This window comes from Harpia harpyja, chromosome 4 (assembly GCF_026419915.1).
Source record: "Harpia harpyja isolate bHarHar1 chromosome 4, bHarHar1 primary haplotype, whole genome shotgun sequence".
Taxonomy (NCBI): Eukaryota; Metazoa; Chordata; class Aves; order Accipitriformes; family Accipitridae; genus Harpia; species Harpia harpyja.
In genome coordinates, this window is record NC_068943.1 from 64,528,010 (window position 1) to 64,554,324 (window position 26,315).

Sequence of the window (26,315 nt, forward strand, 5' to 3'; positions counted from 1 at the left end):
TTTCAGGTGTGCAGAGCTGTAAGTTTACTTCAGAATAAAACACAGACATAGGGGAGAATCAAAACTTTTAGAGTTGTACTTGACCATATATTTGGACAAAGCAGAATTACACTGCATATAACAAACAGTAAAATTTCTTAAAAGTTGTTACAAATATTTTACTTTCTACCTGTACGATCATTAACATAGTTTACTATATCAAGATTTTTTTCTAAAGGCTTAAAACAAAAACAATCCCTCTAAACTACTTTCCAACAGTAAAATTTAAGTAAAATGCTTACATTCATTTGACAACAAAAAAAACATATTAAAAATGTTGTGTGGGTGGTGCAAGAGCTGCTCTTTCAGCTACAACTTTCTTCCAGGGTTATTCCTGTGGAAAGAAAGAAAAGTCTTCTTGTAAACTGTTAATAACCAAACTTCAAAATCTTTTAAAGTGATCCACCCACACACCCACACAATTACTTGAGATACTGCAAGATGAACTGTCTAATCTGCGATTCACTAAACTGCTTACCTTTTCCTCTTTGCGTCTGTCCTTGTCTTCATTATTCTCAATCGTTTCTTCTTCATCTTCCACAATCCCATCCCCTTGGTATTTGTCATGTGTCCACTTTGGACTGCTACCTGACTTTTTGAAGTTAAAACGCCCTCTGCCACGCTGGAAAGTACCACGGCCTCTTCCTCTTTTGGCCCAATAATCCACACCATCGTCTCTGTCATCATGCTACAATAATACCAGACAAAGAATAAGGTTAGGACACCTCTTAAATATACCCATTAAATGTCAGTACTCTATATCAAATTTATACTATACATAGGAAAAAAAAAAAATTAAGATAACTTTTTAACAGTTCAGATCATAATTTATAGAATGCATTATGAAATATATCCTTACAATTCATGATGCTATAAAACCACAACAATAAAATTGTTTTAAGAGCCCCCATTAGCTGTGGGTCTACTCAAATGTTTGTGAGTAGCAAATCTGTTATCTGTCACTTATCTTCAGTCAGAAGAAAGAATTACTCACTAGTTTTGAGAAAAAAAAAAAATCTGTGATTTTAAAGGAGGAAGCTCTAGGAATGTGCTAGGATTTTTTTTTTTTACTTTTTACTTTAATGCAGAGATAAAGTTATTAAGGAAAGGTAATTGAAGGCAGTTTTCAGACACCTTGCTTTACCTGTGCAACGCAGGGCAAATGAAGTTTAAACTGTTTAAATCTGACATTAACAGCAGCTGAGTTTCTCTGGTTAATAAGCTTAAAATTTGCTATCTTGCTACAAAATATAGCCTAACATAGTTTGGTAAGTCTTCTGACAACCATTCTGTGCACTGCATGAACACTACAGACAATTATTTAATATAAAAAAGTTTATCTTTAGAAGAGTGAGGTACACTTGCTTCAATATCTGCTTTTTTTACTTGTGATTTGGAAAGAAATCTGAACTATTAAACACATACCACATGTATATAAAGCAGTTTATTAACAATTATATATTATAAGAACAGTTAAAGGGTGGCTTTTTTTTTAAATTAAAAAATGGGGTTTTTAGAGATGAAAAAAAGTTTAATAGCTACAATTATTTGTTCTAGCGATCATAGCATTTCTTAATGAATAGATTATCACATATCTTTCTATGTTTATTGATCAGAAAAGTTTATATATGTGTGGGGAGATGGAGGAGAGCTCCTTGTACAAACATCCAAATCGCGGCTGCATTATTTCTCGGATTACCTGTTAGCATATTTGTGACAAACTATAATGCTATAGAAGAAGCTCTAATCTTCACTACTTAACATTTTTCAGTGGTGAAACAATATCCTTAGAAGTTAGCATTGTTAAGGAAATCAACTGGAACAGAGGCTATGTATTCAGTAGACTACACTACTTACTGGGTGGTTACATCAACAGTCCTCCTTTCATAATCCAGATGGGAAAAAGGCATCAAAACTAATGTGATTTTCTTATGACTATCACACTATTGAACTAAGAACAGAAGGACTGCTAATAACAGAGTCAGCCCACATAGATCCACAAATACTGTCAACTTTTCCTGATCTTCCACTTTTGCAGACTTCCAGACAAATCTAAGACAAAGCTCAAATGCCAGACAGACATAAATTCAGGAAAACACAGCACAAGTCTTTTTGGTTTAAAATTTGTTTTTAATAATTTTAGTCTGAGTCTGCCTTCTTCCCCATGCACTGATGCAAGTTTTGGAGATTAATTCCCCGTCAGGCCGCAGTTATTGCCAGCCTGTTGCGGACAGACGCAAGAGAAGCAGAACCGGGCACTAAATCCACCCTGGTATTCTCACAGTTACGTAACTGAAGTCCCTGTCTGTACATGCATGCTACTTCTACGCTTGTAGAAAGTTTGAAAAAACAAAAGCATGCATAAGATATCGAGTTCTCCACACCCACCAAGAAGTATTTCTTGCTTTTTGGGGTATATTCAGGATCCCACTCCTCTTCCTTCGGTCTCTTCTGAAAAGTAGTATTTGAGTTGCTGGGACCAGTATTTGTTCCAGCAAAGACTCCTCTGGCTCTTCCTCTGCCCCTAATTCGAAACTGATTAACCAAGATGTCATTTAATCCATTTACATAAAACCACAAAGAAGAGTTCAAGTTCTCTATTACTGAAAACGCTGTTTCTGTGCTTAATTACAGTATCTGCAAGTGTAAAACCATTTTCTCATTCACATATTACCTTAAGTAATATAGTCAAGCATTCACTTTGAAATAATGATAAACTTAATTCAAACACATTTGAGTTCTTGGCATAAATTCACCCAGAACCACCAAAGAAATTTCCTTTGCTGGTAAACCAGTGTGTTGCGACAAAAGGTCAGCAGAAGCTTCTGAAGCTGTTCATAGACAAAAAACAAACAGAAAAACTAGATTGAAAGAAGAAAACTATCGGGGGGGAAAGAAAGGTCATTTATGGTGTCAGTCCTATCAGTTACAAGAAACTGATTCTAGAATACATACAAACAATGCAGTTTTCAAATAAGTATGTCCACTTTGTGTTACTCAGTTTCAACTGCAATTCAGAAATGTACTTTAGGCCAAATTAAATTTCAAATGAGTAAACTCTTTACTCTGAAAAATGAACAATATATATTGTACAGAGTAACAATGCTTGAAGTAAAAAGTAGCGTCTTAAATATTCTTTATAATGAATTAACAGGATTTTAAAATGTTAGGCTAAAAAGTCTCACATCAATAAAGAAAATACTTAACCTAGAATAGAATACGCTAAGTAGTAATACATACAGTTCCCTCAGCATCTAAATTTTTAGCTTGTAGAAGACGTTAAACAGGAGTTCATACCCTCCATTCAAGCAGAGAAGAAAGGTTAGGTTGGGAAGATAGACTGCTAAAACCTGCAGTTACTACAGAACACCATTTCCATAAACATCCTAGTTAAAAATACAGAACTGGGTCTTCAGAGTATCTGTACAAAAACGTGACTGAAAATTAATTCCCTTTGTTAAAAATAAGTATGTTCCATAAACATAGACCAAAAAAAGATATAATTAACTAACTTCAAAGAGGAGTATTATGCACACTTAGTTCCACAAAGCTCTAACACTGCTAATGCAGAATTTATGCTGGACAGTTTTAAAACTACTCTGAAATCAAACATACTGAAAAACAGTCTGTAAAAGGCTCATAAGGCCTGTCCAATACACTGTAGGCAAATGAAAAAAAAAAATGCTTAGAGAATCACTTGGGAAGTGACAGACTATCACCTGAAAAAAACTGTACGAGAGAGGAAATACTACATGCTTTATTTCCAATAGCTTTGAAACCTTTACAAATTTAGGGCACAAAAAGCAGTATCACAGTGAGGGGGCCAAAAGGATATAGAGACAAAATTATGACAGGATTAAAAAAAGAGAGATCAGCATTTCCTGATATTAGGTCCTATGATCAGATTCCCTTTAAGAAAAATATCTCGAGCTTTCCTTGGCACTGTATTAACACTACCCCACCACCACATCATCTTTCAGGCAAAGAAATACAGCAGATGAAATCCACTATGGTATTATCTTTATGGGCTTGCTTACTGCAAAGACCATCACAAAAAAGACAAGAGTACACTTTCTATAGAAAGAGAAAACTGCTTTTAAACAGAACTGTTACACACAGAATTCTTTAGGAGCTGGATACTAATGACAGTGTCATTAAAACATTCTATTTATCCTTATTTCTGTGCTCCTACTTCAAAACTATTCATGATGTTCATGTACAAGAAGCCTAGAACTAAGTACTATAGTCTATCAGCAAGTGTTAGTGAAGAATCATTGTTGATTTAACATGTAAGCCAAGCTGTCAATTTCATTAAAGTCTCCCTTATCCTATCCCCTATTCCTGCTTTGGGGAGCATTCACAACCAAAACATTTTATTACTCCAAAAGCAGAGCAGTATTTACTGGAATGCAGCCACTATTAGCCTGAATTACACAGACGTTCCTACACTAGCCAGCCTGTATGTTTCAATACTATCCAAGCTGTATCCCTGAAGAGATTTGAGTCAACAGGTTGGTCTATTTAAATTCTCCTGTTCAGACACAGTTTGTTCAGTAAGCCTTTGTGTGACCGTGTATGTCATGAGGGAACGTTAACCAGCTATTATTGCACGGTCACCAGTAGTTAGATTAGTAGAAGTCTATTACATTTCCAATTCACATCTACTTAAATTTCATCTAAAGTAGCACCTCTTTCATGACATGTACAATCTGGTTTTATAAAGCAGTAAGGCTTCCATCAATTATGAGTTTTCTTCAACTGATTCTCTTTGAGATGAGAGGGTGTTTTAAGCTCTACTTTTGTTAAACTCAGTGCCACTACCTTATACAGCTAGAAATTGTGCTGATATTGTCATATTTGATGCCTACACCATCCAAGGATTTATACATTTATGCCACATGAGTGTTCCTTAGTATAATTACATAAAAAAAAGCAACAAGAAAGGAGGAAATGATGCATTTTTAGTGTTAGAAGTTTTGAACTTTGAATTTTCTAAGTAGCTACAGTTTTTCAGATGGAAGATTCAAACGTTAACTCGAGTACTGCACACCCTACATACATTTCAGGCACCCTTGTGTCTAGTTCCAAACTTTTTACACTACTACAAAACAATTTAATGTGCATTTATACCAAACAATGCCTTTTAGTGTTATTTAGTCTTAATTACAGGCTACATAAAGGAATTATTGTGGAAGTATGAAATTACTCCTACCCATTATGTAAGTCTATCTGACAGTTTTTCCCCACCAAAACACAGAACTTGCTTTTTTGTGTGTTTTGTTTGGGGTTTTTTTGTTGTGGTTTGCTTGGGGGGGGGGAGTTGTTTGTTTGTTTAAAGTGTTCCTTCTCTTTTCAAGGCCTCCTTTATTGATTCCTAGTCTTTCCTAATGGTTCTACATTTCCCATTTAAGTATCAGTAATTACATTAACATGGAATTTTTAACTTTAAAATTTTTCTGAAGGCTATAGTGGTCAATGTGTCACTTTCCAAATCACAATGCTGAAACATATTCCAGAGCTAAATTAATGAGCTTTCATGCTCACTGTGGCTAGTCCAGGCCAAAGAAACACTGAAAAACAACAAGTATACCATCTCCTCTCCTCAATAGAGCTGTTTCAAGGTTGAGGTATATTTTTTAGTTATGCGCCATTCTCTATTTAACAAGTTGCAGGCATCACAAAGGAGGGCAAAACCAAACTGAAAATGACAGGGAAAAACAGAAACTGCAAGGAGTTGAGAGGTAACAGATCACAAGATTTAATCTCTATAGAAAGGTAAATTTTCAGATCCTGTTAGTAAACAACATAATTATAAAAGAGCAAGGAATAAGCAAGAAATCATTTTTCCTACCCTTCCACTAGGGTCTTTAGTGGTATGCTAATGCATTTTTACACACCAATTAGCTGCTATTGGGCAGTGCTGGGGAAAAAACCCAACTTTTCAGGTTTGGTACATCACATAAAAGAATTCAAGAATCACTGCTATGAAAGAAGTCTAGCCTAACATTAATCACTGCAACACTTCCTCATTTTATTTGTTATACTATTACTATTGGTGAAGTGTTCATAATTTGGGGGAAGAGTAAGAGAGCAACTTACAAAGGTGCCTCTTGGCCTGTTGACTCCTGCAAAACCAGAGTATTCTTTCTGTTCATGGTGGGTTTTGAACTCTTCATCTCTTTCTTTCTTGCAATCCTTTTCTTCTCGAGAACTGGATGAGGAAGAAGATGGGGAGGAAGATGGGGAGGACCGAGCACGGTCTTGATCTCTTTTTTGTTTACTGAAAAATAAAAACATACACTGTGTGCTATTTTAAAAGTACTAGATAGTCTGTAACATGCTATACTAAAAGGGGTCTCTTTATATTTTGTGAAAAACTATCCCCCTTCTGATGATAAAGTCACATACATGTTACATATTTCAGACGTTAAGGTGAAGTATAGTTCCACTTTCCAGCCTCCTCTTACACATTTAAATGCACTAAATGTATATTATTGCTAGTGAGTTGGAAAGCAGCAGTCTGCAAACTGCAAATACAGTTTTTCTAGGTTTTGATGCCATGAAGAGATCTTACTTTTAAGATCTGCCTTTCTTCCGAGGCAGAAAAACAGAAATTTAAGGGAAGAATACCCTCAAGGCAAAGTTTTACAGTAACTTTACATAGATCAGTTTGCACACTGTTGAGAAGATACCGTGTGGGCTTCCCTATGCAGATGGCTGTATGGAATTAGCCAGTGGAAGATAATGTGGATACCAAAGTCAGAAAGTAAATGGGAAACAGGAAGCGTAAGTAAAAATTCATTGTATATCCAGTACAAAGCAGGGAAAAAAAACTGCTACAGCAAGACTTTTAGTAACCCCATAGTGGTACTAATTTGGCCCGATTTACAAGATTTTAATATTCTATTCAAAGGAAGGTCATACCTGAAGTAACTCTTACCACTGCTACACAGTATCCACTGAGATATGCTAATTTTTTTTTCTTAAAAACAGCCCACTGGCTTTAGACAAAAATAAAAATTCCCCTTCTCACCCATGTTAAAACCTAAGTATCAGTAAGGTTCTCATAATCTGGGTGTTATGAGTTGAAAAAGTGCGGAATCAAGCATAACGAACCAAAGTTCTTACACAAACTGTTTATAGAAATGTACTGCATTGAAGTCCAACCTCCTGATGTAGCCTGGATAATAGGACAGATTAATTTGTCATTTTTTTTTTCAGTGTTAGCTTGCTATTCCAAAGTTTTTGTCCTCATCCACCATAAGCCGTGTAAAAGACAGATAATACATATTTGCTGTAAAACAAATAATTTTAATTGTTTAAATTTAAATGTTCCATTATACATTGAAGATTGAAAGCAATTAAGCTTACAATTACAAAAGGCTAATTAGAAGCTAAAAACCTACATAGGGACTTCAAATATTTACCTGTCATCTTTGTAAGATTTGTAATCCTTGTAATCTTTTGGAGTTTTCTCATGCTTTCTTGACCCACTGGATTCCCTGGAACCCTTTGAGTCTCCTCGTTCTTTACTTCGCTCTTTTCTACGTCGGTCAATGTCATGCCGAAGATCAGCAGAATCGCACCTTAATTTTTTATCTCCCTGTAAACAAATATATATTTTGGAACAAAATTTTGAAATAAAACATCCAGAAGAGAATCTGAATGAAAAGGTAAGCTGTGCATCAATTTTCAAAAAAGCAAGACAGAATTTACCTATTTTTTCAACACTCTTCAGCACACAAATTGACATTAAGTGAACGCCCTTTACATGCAGTGGCTAGATCTAAAAAAAGAACAGCTAAGAATTTCAGTTTCAAACAAGCATTCCCATCAAGCCAATGGGATATCTACTTTTTGATACAGACAGACCATAATACATGGTTTGGGAGGATGTTTACATACTCATTTCTTCTGGCAAATTGTTTTTAACAGAGCACAAGCACCTTTGCAATTCAACCATACTACTCACTGACCACCTCGGTATTTCCCCCCCCCACCTTCTAATCTTTGTATTCTTTGTCCTTGGGCAGCTTAGTGCCACAAAATTGGTCAAGAAATGTCCAAGAAGAAAGGAAGGGTGGGAGAAGACTTGACCTTATATGCCACGTTATCAATACAGCAAAATCATGCAACATAAACTGGCTTCTTGTTAACATGTTTTACTCAGAAAAAAAAAAATTCTAAATGCAAGTACTCCAGATACAATAAATACAATTTTTTTTTTTTTTATTTTCATACACAAACACAAAGTTGAAGTTCAGATTTAAAGGGAAACACATTAAATTAAGTTCGGAAATACAGATAGGATATTTACTTAGAACCTACTTTTTGACTTTCTTCTTTAAAGACTCTCTCTTCACCTGCTAAACGGGTATGCTTCCTCAGGGTACTTGGAGAGATGTCAATCCTCCTAAATGTAAAATAAAAGCAGTGTCTTGCCATACATGTATGTGACTGTTAATGGCCTCAGACATTTCTTTTCAACAGAAAACTGAGAAACAAGGCATTTTCACAGTAGAACAAAATTTTTTACATATAAAGCCCCACCAGAATACAAAAGCAGACTGAAAATTAAAAACCTTGGTTCTGTTTTGTGTGAAGTATGCTAGAAACACAAATATAGAAAATAGGCAGTTTGGTTTTTCACATTTTAAGTACAGCTTTGAAGATGCAAAATATGTCTAATGAGTTATTTCAAAAGATCAGTATATGTAGCCAGCTGAAAATCCACCCCCCAAAGAAATCATCAACACCGTGATAGTTTGCTGTAAAGTCAAAAATACTGAACAGTTAAGAAAACTTGTAAGTTGGATACTGAATATGGAGATAATATATCCTCACATGCAACACAAATATAGTACACTGCATCATAAATAGCACATGATCAGAAACTACATCTGCATGCCTACCTTCTTACCTTTCAGGCTCTCAGATTTTTCAAAAAAAAGACTGCTGTAAATTAACACACACAAAAACTAAAGTAGTATGAGATGGAGCATTTCATACTGAAGAATAAAGATGCATGTACAGGGCTTCTTTTCATCTTCAAGACATATGCCCCTCAATATTTGAGCACTGCATGTGAGAAAAGTAAATATATCCCAAATGAGATACAGAGGTAGAGAAGACATCTGCTACAACACCACAGATGAAGGCAGACTTGGCTCAGATGAGTTTTTACAGAAGGGGGTTTTGGTGGGGGTTTTGGGTGTTTTGTAATTTACAAAGAAATTGACAAATTGCTCCATACAGATTAGGAAAAATATTTTTGGTTCTCAAAAGAAATAGTAGCAGACATTATTTGAAACACAAAGCATCTACATATGCAGTTAACATGTACCTATGTATTTCTGGGCTCTTTTGCCGGGTGCAGTGTTCTTCAGTAGCTTTTTGATATGCAGTGAACCTCTCATTTAGGGTCATTCCAGCTGACTTGAAGTATTGCTCTGTTGGTTACAATAGAAAAAACACTGTTTCATTAGTTTAATTCAACTGATAGGTATTTTACTCCTGACAGAAAGGCAAGTAGCAAGCAAAAAACATAGTATTTTCAATAAATCTATCAGGACAAGCAAATGTGGTGTTTTCCCTATTTTTACACATTCTGTAACCCAAACAAAGTAACAGTGCACAGCATCACTGCAAGTCTACTTATAACTATGCCATGACTGTATTACATCTAATTCAAGCATCATTTACTGATTGAACTTGCTCATTTCAATGACCTTTTCCTCTAATGAAAGAGAAGGGAGCAATTTCTTAACAGTTATTTTATACTTTGCCCGTAAGAGAAAATGAAGTTACTTTGAGTCATGAATACTTGCAATAAGTACATTTTACTATTCATCTCATCTTTAACTTAAAGTAAGAGTTAATTCAGTGAAAACACTTAAGTGTATGCTTCAATAACTACACGAATGACCTAACAAGTCATTTCTTAAAGGAGTACAATTTCTTGATTTGAGGTTGTGATGATAAACGATCCAAGACAATTAACACACCTATATGTAAATAAATTCATTTAAGCATCTGGCATCTTGGCAAACTTGACAACTTCTCTGACAAATTTTCTCTTTCCTTTAGAGACAGTTAAATTAGCAACAGCAAAACTCAGTTTTTAAACCAGCTCAACAAATGTGTTTAAATGTAATATAGAAATACATAAAGTCATGAGCTATGAAATGTTACATATGAAGCAAGCTATCTGCTTAACAGGTCAACATACATCTGTATCAACTTACCGCCCGGCATCCAGTATTTGTCTCATAACCAACCATTAAAACTTGAAACGGCCACTACAAGGGTAGTGCCTCAATCATAATTCCATCAAACACAGGAATTTGAGCTAGCAACTCTGTTTTTATGCCATTTTTGCCAGGAAGACAGAAGGTTCAACTTTGCCTGTTTGGCATCTGTATCTTTCAACAGCTATTTTACTTTTGTAACATGGATTTTGCCATTTCAAAACACATTCCAGGACCTAGTTACAATGAAAAAGAAAACATCACTGGGCATTTTCAGCTCTACATTAATAAAGAGCTGTTCAGACTGGTCGCATCACACCAATAATGAACATAACTGCAATTTGTCAAGAGAGTTACTAAAATCGGATTACAGACTACAGTAGATTTCAAACTTAAAGAGAGGTTCTGCTTTCAAAAACAACCATAACTGTACATATTCTAATAACTTGACCAGATAGGCTGTTAAGCTGTTACATTTAACAGTTATTTGTTTAACATACAAAGTTTACAGAAAAACAGTCTATTCTGTGATCAACATGTGAGAGTTTCAGGAATATTATTTCACCTACAGCCTACATATGTACCACATAAGCAAAAACTTACAGAAGCTCTCACTGGACTGAGCCTTAAATCTCTTTACATATCAATAAAATAGATACTTTCACAACAAATCATTATACTCTATACAGCTGTCCCAATAAGAATTTTTTAAAATCTAATACATTATCATAATCTATTATTGCTGACCATTAGTTCCTCCTTTATAAGTAATTCAAAATGCAGGGAATCATTTCGCCTTAGTAATCTGAATTTTGCCAACAAAATGAGACTTTTAACAGAACCTTAGCACGTATTTCTAACACACAAATCTTTGCAATTCTAGAAGCTAAAGCATCTTAAAAAACAATGCTTACAGGTAGATATGCTGAAACTGGTCACCTAATTAAGCATTTCCCCCTTTGTATGACGATACGTCAAAATTATTTTCACCAGCAAATTCTTCCATACTATCTCAGTACATTAAACACAAGAACAAGACAACAGCCCAGTGAAATAAAGTAAATGCTATGGAAGTAAAGCATTTAAAGAATTCTCCAGATATCCTCACTGGATTTTAAGGAATTACCTATTTTTCCATCACAAAACTTTGACAGGATATGTGACCTAAATGAAACACCATCTACTTTGATGGTCTGGGTTTGGGTTTTGGTAGGTTTTTTGGTGGGTTTTTTTGTTGTTCTTGTTTGGTTGGGGTTTTTTTGCATGTTTATAGTAAGCAACAGCTACTACTGTTAAATCAGAAAATAACTGGTGTATAATTCCTTTGATGGAGGTTTATTTAGCCACTGCCAAGTTCCTATAAGTGAAATTCCTGGCTCCAGTACTGCAATACTGTCAAATAGGAATAAAATGAAATATCACAGTTTATTTTAGTATCATCTAGAGCACAATTTTTCTTAAATCTTATTATTTTGAGACAAAAACGCCTTCTAGTAAGGACCTGGAAATGAGCTCTAGGGTGCTCCAAAAGGAATGCCATTTTATTTATTTACAGTGCAAAAGACACCTGTCAACCCACATTGCACCACTTAATATAAAATTCTACGTTAGAGCCATTAAAAGAAAACTAAGTAAGAAAAGATTGACCAATGTAGTATGTTTAAAACTACACTGCAAAAATTCAAACTTTATATGCTACTGATGCTCAAGAATTTATCCAGAAACATAGTATAACTGCTATTATGCTCTACACTGCTTGGGTTTTTTTATACTAGCTTCTGTAGCTATTATCTTTCTAATTATTTTTATATGTACCTCAAAAGGAAGAAAGTCTGACTAAATCAACATTGAAAGAGGGCTGAAACCTTCCTCTACTAGAGACAGCAAACAGGCTGAAATGAAATTGTCAGACATATATTCAGTATGATAAACTGAATACATACCTTTGACATGATGAACCAACGACACAATGTGCTGAATAAATGACTCTGACGTGCTTTTGCTGGCCTGTGGCAACTTAATGTGGTCAAAGATGGATCGGAACTCTTGCTCCTTCTTGACGGAATGGACAAGTGTGCTAGCAAGCAGCCTGTCTTTAGTCAAGGAAGCAGGTCTAAAAAGCATCAAAAACAAAAGAGACACACAAAAAGAAACCACTAGTTTAAATAAAGAGGAATGACACTGCAGGCAGGTGGAGAACCACACTGTAAAGTGGAATAATTTACCTATTGGAATCATCAAGAGGTACCGGTGCCATTTTGAGTTTAACTTCAGGACGATGGGAGTCACTGGCTATCATTTTGATCCTAAGTGGGCTCTCCTCTCTGAAGGTGGATTTTTCTCTCGCATCCAGATTCTTGTGTAGAGGGGGACTGTAATCAAAGAGTTCTTTGAGCTTTTCAGACTTTACCTGCTCAGGTGACTGAGTTTCTTTCTTCATCATTAGTCTCTCAGAACTCTTGTCTTCTTCCTTGTGCTTATCTTTTGTTGCACTAGGCCTTTCCACTACATAGCCAGTCTCTTTAAGCTTATAACTTTTCTCATCTCTAAATCCATCGCTCTCTCTATTGCCCTTGACTGATATTTTAGATTTGTATTTGGCTCCTTCCTCCTCAGCATTCCGGTGAGATGCAGTAGGAAAATTTTTACCCTGATCTGCCAGGACAGACTTTCTGAACTGTCTGTAATCCTCTGTCTCCTCTGTGTCCTCCCCTTCAGAGTCATTAAACTTTTCTTTCCCAGTCTCTTTATCAACGAAAAAATCTAAAGTTTCCTGTTCCTCCCATTCCCTTTCTCCCTCTGTCCTCCCTTTTTCTGATCCTCTCTCCTTCTGGGCCTCCTTCTCCCTGGTATTACCCCTATCAAGCAGGTATACTCTAGACTCTTCATCTGTGTACCTGTGGATAGCAAAGAAGAGACTGGTAACTCTGGAGTGCATTCATTCCAGTTCACTTGCATTCCTCTTTTGTGTCAATCCCACACCAAAAAGAAAATACATTCCTCTGAGCAATTTAACTTCAGCATGCAACACTTCACACACCATTAACACTGTACCCACTGTCATTTATGTACTACTGGAGGCATCTGAAGAATATAATGCCTTTCTGTAGAACACCTAGAAACTCTCTGCTTGAGTTTATAAAAAAGCTAGTGGTTTGTTTTCTTTCTTAATCAGTACCCAGTTTCACATTCTCTTACACCAGTTATTTTTTCCATCAAATTCACATGAAATTTGATAATTCAGACTGCAATTCATTTTTGTACTTCTTTTAGTGAAAAATTTAAAGGAGTACCATAGGAAAAAAGTGAATGATATTCAAGATTCTGCACATTTCTAAGAATTCCAAAATCCGACACAGGCTTAATGCATTCACTATGTTGTGTACAAGCAGGGAACCTTTAGAAGGCAGCTCTCCTAAACACAGAAACACACTTACCAATTAATTATTTCAGCCACTGCCTTATCTATGCACTATTTTCACATAGGTTGTAACACGTTCACCAACTCCAATACATCTACCACAGGGGAAGTTGTATTTTTGATCTTCTAAGCAGTGTATGTTTACATAATAAATCACTGACTGGACAAATTCATTTAAAAGCCTTCAATCAAGCCTACATAGCATAGTCACAGCTTTCCTCTACAATTCATTTTGTAAGAAATCCACTGAAGTACAAGTCACTTTAGAAAGGAACAGTCTAATGTCAGATTTTTACAACCTTTAAAAATTACTACTATATCAAACATTTTAAGAGCACATCAAAGAATTTTATGTTAATTGGAAAATATACATTGAACTTTAAATATGTCATCCTTCACATCACTAGAATTATGTTCCAAGAATACCAAGACCTACCCTCTTTCCTAAGTAATGAAAGTCAAGGCATCAGTTGTGATACTACACCACACAATTAGCAATCGATGCTGTTCATGTTAACAAAGAAATCATTGTGCAACATCTGCATTTTTAGACTTCCAAAAGATTTGCGTTTCAAACTACATGAAGCATTAAAATTTTAAAATACTTGAACAGAATTCCCTATCAAACAAGCAAGTCTGATGCACTATTCCAGTTAAGATTTTTCTTAACAGTAAACGGAGTATAAGAAAATACACTGTAAAGGAAAAGCACAAACCAATTTTTCCTCAACAATACATGTCCCTATCTCCACTAGCCAACAGCCAAGAACTTGAAGCATCTTAGGAGGAAAAGGCATATGTTTCAAGCTCAACTCCAACCAGACTAAAATTAGTAATATTTATTCCACATTGTGTTTTCCAAGGCAGAGTGATGATCTTGTCAAAACTCTATAACAGACAGCATTTTAAGAGGCAACATTAGGTTTGTAATTTAATTCTTACCTTTTCATAAACTTTCCAGCTTTCGCAGTTTCCTGTTCACCACCCTCAGGATAAAATGACCGCACTCGAGCCTCCTCACGGGGAGCACTCTGTGATGGGATTGTCTTTGCAGGGCTTCTCCTCGAAGGGATATGATGCAATGGGCTATTCTGAGAAGGACTATAACGGCTAGAACCATTTCCAAGAGAACCAGAGCCAGACCTCTCAGGACTATGCTGAATGGAATGGGAATGTTGAGGTGTGTCCTTTGCTGAGTGGGCTGTGCTAAGCAAAGGGGCATCAGAGCAAGATGAACTCTGACTAGGTGGGGTGGCAATAGAAGGACTATGGGGTGACCTTGGACTGTTATCATATGCTGAAAGGCCAGGCCAAATGTCGCCAGAAGCTGCTGATGATTTGTTAAAATCGTCAAGAGACTCTGATGGGTCGTGTTCAAATGTATCTTTCTGTTCATCTTGTGATTTATTTTTCAAGGGGCTATCTTGCAGAGGAGCCCCTTCAGTTTTCTTTGCCTGCTTTTCCAGAGACGCACGTCTTTTGGAAGAGACAGGTGATTTGCTGTATGGGGATGAAGAACGAGATGAAGAGGACCTTGGGGACCTGGAAGATCTGTAAGATCGACGAGATCTGCTCCGGGACCTCTGGGAAGACACAGACCTTCGTTTTGGACTTCTGGAACGTGACCGACCACGCCTAGGGCTTCGGGAGTGTCTTCGGTTCCAGACAGGCCTATAACCTCCACGATGGTATCTACCACCTCCTCCTTGATAATACCCTCTACCTCTTCCTCTGTAACCATAGGGACGTCTCATTCCTCTATTATTTCTGTAATCTCTGCGATAATCTCTAGAATAAACACGATCCCTGCTGCGAGATCGTGAGTATGTCCTTGACCGAGACCTAGAACTAAAATTAAAAAGCAAACATTAACATTTGACAAATGGAGAACAAAAACAAAAAAAAAAGTGCCTTGCCACTAAATGCTAGATTTCTCAAATGCAATCAGAATGGTAAAGGAAGCAGACTAACAGTCTTAAAGTAACTTCTACAATCTATCTATTATTTCTGTCTCAAAAGATTGTAATAAACATGCCTACACTCCTAAGGACTGTGAAACTTAGACTTCAGCATCACATGATTAAGACATTACCAGCCTCAGTGGCCTGCCCTGCCATTAGAGATTATCACCATTCTGGAGCATGGCATTCAGTTCCTCAGCCACCATGCTTCACAGCCTCGAACATGAAGTTACATGACCCCCAGTTTAATATGCCAGCCTGTGGACAGCAGCTGATGAGGCAGTAAACATTCAATTCGGCCATTTCTTTTATGGGAGATGGTAATGTCCACTAGTAAGAAAGATGAGGCAAAGGCTGGAGGCAACTGAGAAGACAAGATACAGCAAAGCTTATCTGCTGAAGCCTTAAGTTACTCCAGATCTGAAAAGCTGCATGAGAAATACAGAACAAATCACAGGGAAAGAGACTGGACAAAGAAAACATTATGTGAAGGGGGAGGGGAGAATCAAACAAGCCACAAATCATGAAGAACCATTAGCATTCTGAAATTATCTTGAGATACAGGAAAAGAGAAAAAACAGCCAAGTATTAGACAATTGAAGTAACAGAAATTACATTCAAAGCAGAATTTACCTACAGCCTAAAATGAAGTAAGACCCCAGGCTCACTTTTGCCACAGCATCATGCAAGTGAAAAATAACTTCCAGACAAAAAAACTCATATACTAAACCAACTTTTCATGCAGTAAGACATCAATTTACCTGTATCTCTTTTTTCTAGAATGTGATCTGGATCTTGACCTAGAGCTGGACTGAGATCTGGACTTTGATCTTGAAGAATGTGATCTAGAGTTAGATCGACCCATTTTTCCCAGTAGATATACTCCTTCCCAAAAGGAAAAGCAGTGAAGGGAGGGGAGGAAAAAAAAAAAAAAAAAAAGGAAGCAACTATTTAGAGACCATGTAAATCATATAGATGAACAAAATTTTTATATGCTAAAATAAGAATATTAGAAAGAGGTATAGTATTTCCTAAACCAAAGAACTTTGAAGACAATATGAGTACATTTATTAGTAAATTAAAAGCTCAACCACATTTTAAAGAATTTAACGTAGCTACAGCGCACGCAGTTTGTCTGAAAAGATAAAGTATAACAGTAAAAGGTTTTCCAGGTTTAATTGCAAACTGATCCTGTAGAAGGAGAGAGGAAGCAACAACAACAACAACAAAGTTTCTGCAAATTAAGGCAAGAAATAACGTTAAGACTAGACAATTACAAATTTTAATATATTTGAAACAAAATTCTTGCTATTTGTGTGGTTTATAGTTTCCTTGCATTTCCAATGCACTAATCTTTCCCTGGAAGGACTTTACAGTCCCCTACAATGTACCTTTTACATAAGCAAAGAAAAAGCCCTCAAGTACTCTGTCCAGCAGTTGCTGGTTTGAGCCAGGGGTATTATTTCTCTTAACCACATGTACTAAAGCTAATCACTCTGATCCGATTTTCCACCGGTCAATATGCCCACCCTGCACCTTTTTAAGTTAACTTTGCTTTTTAAACTACATGTAAAACACATGGCCAACTTAACTAGTTAAATAATATGGCTTGTAACAGAATTCAACATTTTTCAGCTCAAACTAAGATATGAAAATTACAATTTATTATAAAGTAATACGTCCTAAAAGAAAATAAATTCATAATAAACCAGCATTTCTTCTTATGTACAGTCATAATAAATATTGAGAATTAATTAGTGCTAGCCATAAAAAAAAAATACACACCTTTTCTTTTCAGATCAGTGGCTAAAAATCCCCAATTTAATTAATAAAAAACTTTGACCCATTACCATTTTCTTTTGAAATTGCCCAGCTTAAAAAAAAAAAAAGTCACATTAGACAACCTGAATATAAACTGTGAACAAGTAACTACACATTTTCAGGCCTTTGTATGCTCAATACCTATGATCCTCACTGTTTAATAGCAATTAAAACAAAAATAGAAAACCCAAACATTTAGCTTTTGTATTGCAAACATGCAACGAAAGCCTAGAATTATTGTATTGAAAATACAAGCTCAACACAACAAGCACTTTCTGTCACAAGGTACTTTATATAATCTTTCTTGTTACCTGGGTGATATTTCAATTATGTAAAGACAAATAAACAGCGTTAGAGCTTAATGTAAAGTTAACAGAATTTCAGAGATTTGACACATATAAGAGAACCCAAAAGAAAGAAGCAGCCCAACCTTTCCCCTATCAACTGGTCCCTCCTGCCCCATATGACTTTCCCCACCACAGTAGCACAAGACTTTGCATGGCCCCAAAGAAATGTAACCTCATCTGAAACTAACCCAGCAAAAAATTAATTTTAACCTAAACTAGCTTTCCATTTAACTAAGAAAAAATTATTTACCTTGGAGAAGAATAATGTTGAATGCTGTCTTTTAGTGGCTCCTTCCATTAAAAAGCAAATTTGCATAACCTATACTCAGATGATGGCTTCTAATTCATTGTGTTCAATTAAACTCACAGAAAATGGCTTATAAACTCTTATGCTCATTTACTCACAGGCAACATAAATTTAGAGGTTTTAAACTGTTGTAAGAGATGAAGCATACCCATTTTCCAAGAGTGATAGAAAAAAAAAAAACCCAGAGGTTTTTTGCTATTACAAGTAGTTTTCAGACCAACTTCAGATGCACATAAATTTATAATACAACCCAATCTCAGCTTTAAAGGAAATTTGATTTTCCCTGTATTCAACAATAACATTTATACATTTGCATTCTATGTACAAGTACGTATATACTGTATGATAGTTGACCTTTACAAGAGATAGACTAATTTCAGAAAGTTCTATATATTGTAGTGTCTTATTGCAAGCATAAATTTTAGGAAAACAAAATCAATTCTCCTCTTAAATGGTTGGGTTCAATCAGAACATTTAAAAATAGAATTAAGTTAATCTTACCTCAAACTGTTAGTTGGTGCCAATGAAGCAATTATTTCAAAACCCTCTATTTGTGCTTTCAGCAATACTGATCCCTATATAGAACAGAAAAAGAGACTGTCAAAAGACATCAACTTTTACTAAAGTGCAGGTAATACCTTTTGCTTAAATGGGTTCAAACATTAATCTGTTTATCATGAAAAGACAACACATAAGAAATGGCAAATTTACTCTTGGACTCAGTGAAGCAGCATGTTAAGACTGGAGCAGCTCAAGAGCTAGCCACTGTCGAGGGGCAAATCCTATTCCCCTTTCATACACGATCACTCCTCCTTCAGCCTTGCTTACAGGGCTGTGTAACACATTATCCTCACCTTCCCAACAGCCCTAACACCTTTTGGGTCCTTCAGTGAGCAGGCTCTTGATACCTAGAAATCATTTTCTTATGGCTAGGTTATCAAACTGGCTTAATGAAGGGCCAAACAAGTGCCAGAGCTGGATTATGGGGGAAAGAACAGCATGCAGGCAGGAGAAGGGGGCAAAAAGGACAGTGGCAAATTGTTAGCCCAGTTCGAACTCTAACATACAGCGTTGCACTTAACTGGAGCTATCTTTTAAAAAAAAAAAAAAAAAAATTTGGGATGAGGACTTCGAACAACAGTAAAAGCTTTACATTTAGGTTTCTTTTGCAACATTTATACAAGCATTACTCTGTTATACCTTATTGTTTAAAATGCATACGTATATGAGTTTACCTAAATAACCATCATCTTCAAAAATAAGCTTTTTTACAGGTATGCAGAAACAAAGCATAACTGCAATAATGAAACCATTCTCAAATGTACAAACTTTTCACTGGCCTCAGCTTTTAATTACCTCAAAGCCTTACAACTATGTATACATTCATAGTCTGATTCAACATTAAGCAAACTTTCCAATTCCACTCAAGTAACTCAGAATTTTGTCCCAATTCAATACAGACGGCATGGATCTCCCAGAAATTCTGCATCTCAACCATTTATTCATTAAAGCCAAAGCCATAAGACACCCACTGCTCCTCAATGACACTTTCACACTTGTTCACGGATGTTTTCAATGTTTTCTTCATCTAAAAGAAGAAATGTAGCACTTGTGTCCATAAACACTGCTTTCAAAAGTCCACTTACCATTCACTAGTAGTGACCAAGATATTTCCAATTTCTACAAAATATATGCTTTAATAAGATTAACTTTTTACTTCTCATCATCAGCAAGCATGAGTCTCTGAAGGAGCACAGTAGTGTATCGGACCATTTCAGATCTTGTCTAGACAAAAGGCGAGATGGTATTAGCTAGCAAAGGTTAATTAAGGCATTCAGAAGTCTAGTACAGAAAAAGTAATACAAACTGCAGCTAAATGGTTGAAGTTCAGTCCGAGATTTTAAATTAATATTTAAATCACCTCTACTTCTGACTTTTAAGAACAGTCTGTTGGTGTTAGCTGAAATCCAAAATCCTAATTTAGACAAGTCTTTGAATCCCAGGAATATAGAACAAGATAGTTACTTCACCTTTAAAACCTCTAGGCAGAAGGTAGGATCTTAAATTACTATAGCTCAAACTCTGGCAGTTATTTCCATACAGTTCTAGGAATCTTTTCTAACAACTGGCAAAGGTGAGAAGTAGCCACAATTTTTTTTTTTTTTTTTTAAACAGCCATTGGAAATACCACGCCCAACCCTGGCAGATAAAATATATTTGCTACCCTTCTCCCTAATTTTTTTTTTTTTTAAGAAGGATACGGATATAACATTTTAAAAGAAAAAGAGTTTTGAATAGAAAACCTTAAATATTGAATAAAAAAACCCTCAACTATTCGCAGCTTTTGTTTCCATTTCATTATAATAGGTAAAAGCTTGACACGTAAACCCCGTTTTCCAAACAATGTTCATACTTGGGAACAAAAGTGAAAAGACTACATAGCTGTTTTTTTGAATAAAGGTTTGTCTGTGTAAATATTCTCACAATATACAAAAAACTAAAATGTTATTAACCTCTATTAAAGCTAATTTAGAAAATAATAGTGGTAGATATAGAAATATATAGGAAAACAGCTCCTTTATAACAGTAAGCTTCTACAAGCTTCACACTTTCACAGAAAAAGTACACATTCCTCTGAAAGCATCACAACTACAAAATATTGTTTCACAGTATCAAATAAAATCACTGACAGCCTCCTCCTGCAGACTCTCATGCTCATTGTCAGTCTGTAGTAGCTACACCATGTCAAGTACGGGCACAAGTGGTAAAGGGCAATGAAAAAGAGGTGCTAAGCATCATATGTTGCTACACAACATCATCAATCACTAAATCAAAAGACTAGTTGCCCCTCTCACTTCAGTGCACGAAGCTTATCTCTGGACTAGTCTCAGAACAGACTCAGAGTCTGCCAAAGGCACGTATTAAGATGTGACACAAGATGTCATCACTAACGCGGAGCATTTTTAAGAGAGGGCCGTGACTGCTAGGAACATGGTCTATGCCTGAAACAACAGGGCTGTAATGCACATGCTTTTTGCAACTCAAGCTTCTTTTTCCCTTGCTTTCCACCCTAAATATGCGAAAGGAGATGCCTGGCTCTCAACCATTTCACTCCTGTGTTAGAAAATCTGGATATTACAAAGGAAGTTGCTGTAGCTCCACAGTACTTTAAACCAGAATAAGATGGCACTGCTAGTTTAAAGAAACAGTCCCATCTCTCCTATCCTTTGTTTCCTCACATTCCTGATGATCTTCTCCCTTATGCTAGCACAAGTATTTCTGCAACCACACAGTGAGTTAGATCAGAAAAACGTATGGACCACCAGGATCAGTTTCAATACAAATTATTTTCCTATATGGTTCATGACACAGCCCCACAAACATTTGGGCCAAAACAGGGAAGCTGCAGTAGTAGCAGCCAGACAGGACTGCTTCTTTTGGCAGCACTGCAATCTTAAAGCTTCCCTGAAACCAGCTTGGCAAAGCCATCAGCAGCAACAAACTTCAAATTTAAGGTTTTTAACAGAACTTGCAAGCAGCTTTAAAAAAAAATAAAATAAAATTTAAAAAAAAAAACACACACACCCCAACAAAAAAAACCCAATCCATCCCCAAACAACCAAACCTTAACACAGAAACCTAGACGTTTTTAAAAAACGGTTAGTCCACTACCTGTCAGATACTGTATCATATTCACAACCGAAGAGGGAGTCAAGAAAAGTTTCTTAACAACATAACAGCAGGATCTTTGGGTGTCTTAAATCAGCCTTGGCCAGCAAGTGTGACCATCAAGCAAAACCAAGATACACAACAGAATCAGGCTCATCCCAATACAAGCAACACAATAACGAGGAAGTAAATGTCACTGTTAGCATTTGCTGTGTTTAAAATAAAAATGAAGGACAAAGAAAACTGTTTCCAGTTCCTGGTAAACATTATTTTTAAGAGTCTTTTCTATACCACTGATGTTAAAGTTTTCTCAGGGTACACAGGCTGCAGATGCAACTTTATCTGTTAAGCCATTTCAAAAGTTTTACACCATGTGGAAATTTTTGAAGACATTTTAGGACAGTTATACCCACTTACACTAGCAAAACACTGCTTCCTCTTAGCTTCATTATTTTAGCTATCCTTCAGTTATAGTTATTTAGTAGTCTACATTTCTCTTGCTTAAGCATTACTTTAAAGCTGTCAGGAAGATTTAAGTCAAAATCTTGTTAAAGTCGTTCACAAGCTGTTGTCAAAATCCATTTTCATTCAGAGATTCAGGCTTCAAAAGAAATCAGGATTATACAATCAGACAAAACAAAAGGGGATAGGACAGTCTTCAAGAAATCCCACAGAATTTGTAATATTCTCTCATAATACACATACCGAAAGTCAGTCTTATTGAGACAGCAGTGCATCTATTCAGTGCTTGTACATCTGTCCTGCTTTCTTATCCACCCTTTACCTTCCACTCCCTCTTTTTTAAATGCCCACAAACTTAACAGCAGCACATCACAAATAAGAATAGAATGCATTTCATTAGTGACTGTCAACCCATACTACTCAGATCATCAATGACTAGAATCCTCCAAATACTAAAATGCCATAGCAAATTTGCCCAAGCAATCCTGGACTGTAAAATTAAGAGCTGGGAAGCATATTTTCCCCCTATTTTATATTCTTGCTGTATAACATCATCTTCATAATATCCACACAATTACAAAACCAAAACAGACCCATGTAAGAATTACAACATGAAAAGTCAGCTGCAACAGTAAAACATACAAAGGCCTTTTTTCCTAATTCATTCATTTCTATAAAGACAACAATATAAAATATTTGCAAATTAAGTCAAAAACCAGCATCCTAGTAACAGTAAAATCAGCTCTGCAAAACCATCATATGATTGGTAGCAGTTCTTTTATGTAAAACTATTGGCAAACAAAACAATGTTTCTCCTCTAACTAAAAACACAGACATCAAAGTGACTCGTTCTAAGAATTTTGTCAATACACAAAATGGAATTAGCATGTTTTTGGATAAACATTGTTTTGGATAGCCGTTCTTGTTATTTTTTTTGTGTTTTAAACACTGTGTTTTCATATGCCCTTACACAGCGGCTTCCACAATCTCTTTGCAATAAACTATAAACAGGCTGCCGCAGAAAAGGCTATCTTCCCTCTCTCATTTGTTCCAAGACCAATATTCATATAAGTGCTTGGTGAGCTGGAGCAGTGAACTGATCCAGAAGAAAACTACTCTGGACAAAAAGACAAAGCTGACTTTTCAGCCGCATCACCTCCCAGATCCCATTTACTACAAGGCTGCATGGAGGCCAGTGCCAGCACAATGAACAAGACAGCGATGCACTTTTTCAGAATACCTTTGGGAGAAACTCTCACACAGATAAACTGAATACAGTTGTAACTCAAAGGCTTACTTTCTTCAGTAGTTTCCTTCACCCATCTCCACTATTTGTGAACAAACCCCAAATATTCTCTGGCATTCCTCAAATCCCTACACCACAATCTCTCCTTGACAACCAGCCCGAATCTAATCCATCCAAATACCTGCAGCCTAGTTCCAAACAACAGCTCCCTGCTGACCCTTTCTAAATTCCTACCACCACTCCAAGTTTTCTGCATCCCCAATGGCAACAGACCCTTCCCCATGGCACATGCTCACCCCTACTTCCCCCTTCCCCTCAAGAAAGATTCCCTCAGCCACAACCTTCACCTGGGGAATTGCTCCACACAGCCAGGCCCACTAAAGCCTTTCTCAAGCCATGGAGCCAGTGCTCAGGAGAGAGGCAGTCACACCCCAAGTACCGATCTATGTAACACATTAAACCTCTTCCTGCCATTCAGCACAGCCTGTCACTCAACATCAAAAGGGACAAGTGGGAGGAAGCAATTCCTACCCTACCTCCCACAAGAAGCTGCATGTTTGGAGTGCACCTTGGAGCCAGAGCCTTTACCCCTTCTTATTTTACCCACTTTTGTCTAAAGCGATGAGGTTATCAGAGAGGAGAAAGAAGAGGAAAGAGAAAGACACCAGCTAGACAGCATTTTCCTGGAACCCCACGCTCTTTAATCAATCCTTCCCACACTGAGAACAACTATTCTAAGGGATGCTTTTATTTATTTATAATAAACCAACCATTACTCAAGCAGTGACTGCTTGCAGTGTCAAGAACTCCTTTGTTTTGCATGTCCCCGGGTCTTTCTGTAGTAAAATTTAACTGCTACTGTTAAGGTAAAACTTTGATCTCAGAGATAAACAAGTGACAAGCTGTACTGACTCGGTAAAAGATCACCATGACACACAAAACAAGAATCTGATTTACATATGAAAATTAAAGGCAAAAAGTAGGGGGTTTACAAAGCAAATGAGAAATAAAGGACAAAATCCCGCAAAGGTTGTATTCATTATGATCAACACCAGGAATGTAACAGCTCCTTTCAGCAAGGCGCATAAAACCCACCCCAGTCCCTCGCCGGCTTTTGCAGGCATTTCTAAACAGAGCAGTTAAGGCGCAGGGAGGCAAGCAGGAGCATAGCATTTAAGGCACAAGCACTGGAACCGCAGTCATGCCCGAGGGGAAGTTCCTGCAACGAGCGTAAAGGCTGATCCAATACCGGGAAGCATCCTTTCACCCCAGCACCGTTTCCCTCCTTAAGAGTCACACCCGCGAGGATAACGGGGAGATTTTATATTCCTGTAACCAGTGCTGCACGGCCAACTCCGCGGGCCTATCTCCCACAGGGATGGCGGAAAGGCTGCAAACCCAGGTCGGCCGGGGTGGAGGCCCAACGGGGCAGGCCGCCCATTCCGCACCCCCCCTGCCCCGCGGCGGGCTTCCCGAAGCCGCGCACCAGCTCAAGGCGGCTCGGCGGCCGCCTCCCGCCGTCGCTTCCCTCCCTACCTTCGCTCCCAGGGGCGCCGTCCAGGCCCAGGGAGGAGCGACCCCGGCTCGACTCGACTCCCGCAGGAAGCGGCGGCAGCAGCCCGCGGCAGGGTGGTGACGACGGCGGCCGCCCGGCCCCTCCCCGGGGGAGCGGTTGGGCCCGTGGCCCCGGGGGCTGGCGCGGCTGGCGCGGGGAGGGGGGGCGCGCGGAGGATAATGGCTGCGGAGCGCCGAGGTCACGCGGCGGGGAGGGGCGGGACGGCGCGGCGCGCGGGCACCGCGCGGCGGCGGGGGGGGGGAAGGCGGGAGATGCGGCCGCGCGCGGGGGGCGCGAGCGGCGCGGGGGGGGGGGGGGGCGAGCTGCTCCCCCTCAGGCTCCCCCCGCCATCTCCCCCCGCTCCCCGGGGCCGGCTCGGCCGCGGCTACGCACGCCACCGTCCCGCAAAGCCTCCCCGCGGCCCCTTCCCCTCCGCCCCTTCCTCACCTGGCGGGCGGAACTCCCGGCGGCCCCGCTCCCTTATGGCAGCTCGGCGGCCATTTCCCGTCTCGCCGGAGGAAGAGACGCGGGGCCCAAAGGGAAAAAGAAAAAACCACCATAGAGAGCGGGGGGCGGCGGCCGCCGCCGCGGGTGCGTCACTTCCGCCCTGGGCGGGGAAACACCGGCACCGCTCACTGCCCGGGCGCCATCTTGGTTTTGGGTAGCCGTCCGCAAGGAAGATGGCGGCCCGCGGCGCTGGTGGGCGACCGCAGGCCGCCCCCGGGCCTGTGCCCCGGCAGAGCGGCGTGGCCCTGCCCTACACCCCCCCCCACACACACACACACACACACACTCTGTCCCACGGCCGGGGGCACCACGCCCCGCCGGCTGCAGCTCCTCCTTACTCCTCCCGCACCGCCGCGACTAAAAGCTGTCGCCTTTTACCCTCTCCTTCCCCAAAGAGCGACCCGAGGGATCGGGGCCCCCCGGCCGCAGCCTGGTTACCTGTTGGACGGGGCGCGCATCCATCCACAAGAGTTGCTGGGAAGGGCTTGTCTGTAAAGCGGAGCCCGGGCAGCGGATCACCGACAAGCGGCATTTGCACCCGATGCTGCCCTGCACCAGGAAGGAGATCGCGTAGCAGCGGTGCTTTACTGCAGCAGCTTTTGCAGCAGATGTGTGCCTATCGCTTGGTTGCAATAACAGCAGCGCAGCGTTTGGTTAAAGTGTGCCCGACGAAACTGCCCGCAGGGTTTCTGTACCACCAAAAAAGTGCAGCGAAGGGCCGTGGGTGGACGGT

The 26,315-nt window shown here is 38.5% G+C and overlaps 1 protein-coding gene across 11 annotated transcripts; it reads right to left on the bottom strand.

Annotated features, from left to right (window-relative positions):
* BCLAF1 (BCL2 associated transcription factor 1) lies at nucleotides 1-26,172 on the bottom strand. 11 transcript variants are annotated; one of them, XM_052784451.1, is made up of 15 exons: nucleotides 25,523-25,708; nucleotides 19,790-19,928; nucleotides 18,645-18,718; nucleotides 17,454-17,541; nucleotides 16,430-16,553; nucleotides 14,650-15,555; nucleotides 12,512-13,183; nucleotides 12,230-12,399; nucleotides 9,383-9,488; nucleotides 8,368-8,452; nucleotides 7,467-7,642; nucleotides 6,139-6,319; nucleotides 2,428-2,574; nucleotides 518-727; nucleotides 1-373 (listed from the first exon to the last, which is right to left on the bottom strand). In XM_052784451.1, exons 5-15 carry the CDS (start codon nucleotides 16,531-16,533, stop codon nucleotides 368-370), a joined length of 2,763 nt encoding a protein of 920 aa, XP_052640411.1. In that variant the 5' UTR covers nucleotides 16,534-16,553; nucleotides 17,454-17,541; nucleotides 18,645-18,718; nucleotides 19,790-19,928; nucleotides 25,523-25,708; the 3' UTR covers nucleotides 1-367. The 11 variants fall into 11 exon arrangements, 10 of the variants coding, with proteins under 10 accessions (XP_052640411.1, XP_052640410.1, XP_052640409.1 ...); XM_052784450.1 differs by lacking the exons at nucleotides 19,790-19,928; nucleotides 25,523-25,708 and adding an exon at nucleotides 26,021-26,168; XM_052784449.1 differs by lacking the exon at nucleotides 19,790-19,928.
* Between the last annotated feature and the right edge of the window lie 143 nt (nucleotides 26,173-26,315).

Bases quoted from the DNA above. Each gene is read 5' to 3' on its own strand.
- BCLAF1 (XM_052784446.1), bottom strand. From the start codon at position 16,533: ATGGGTCGATCTAACTCTAGATCACATTCTTCAAGATCAAAGTCCAGA. The intron at 6,320-7,466 runs GTAAATATTTGA...TTTATTTTTCAG, and splicing joins AAATCTTACAAAGATGACAG to TAAACAAAAAAGAGATCAAG. The intron at 728-2,427 runs GTGGGTGTGGAG...GTATTATTGTAG, and splicing joins AAAGCAAGAAATACTTCTTG to CATGATGACAGAGACGATGG.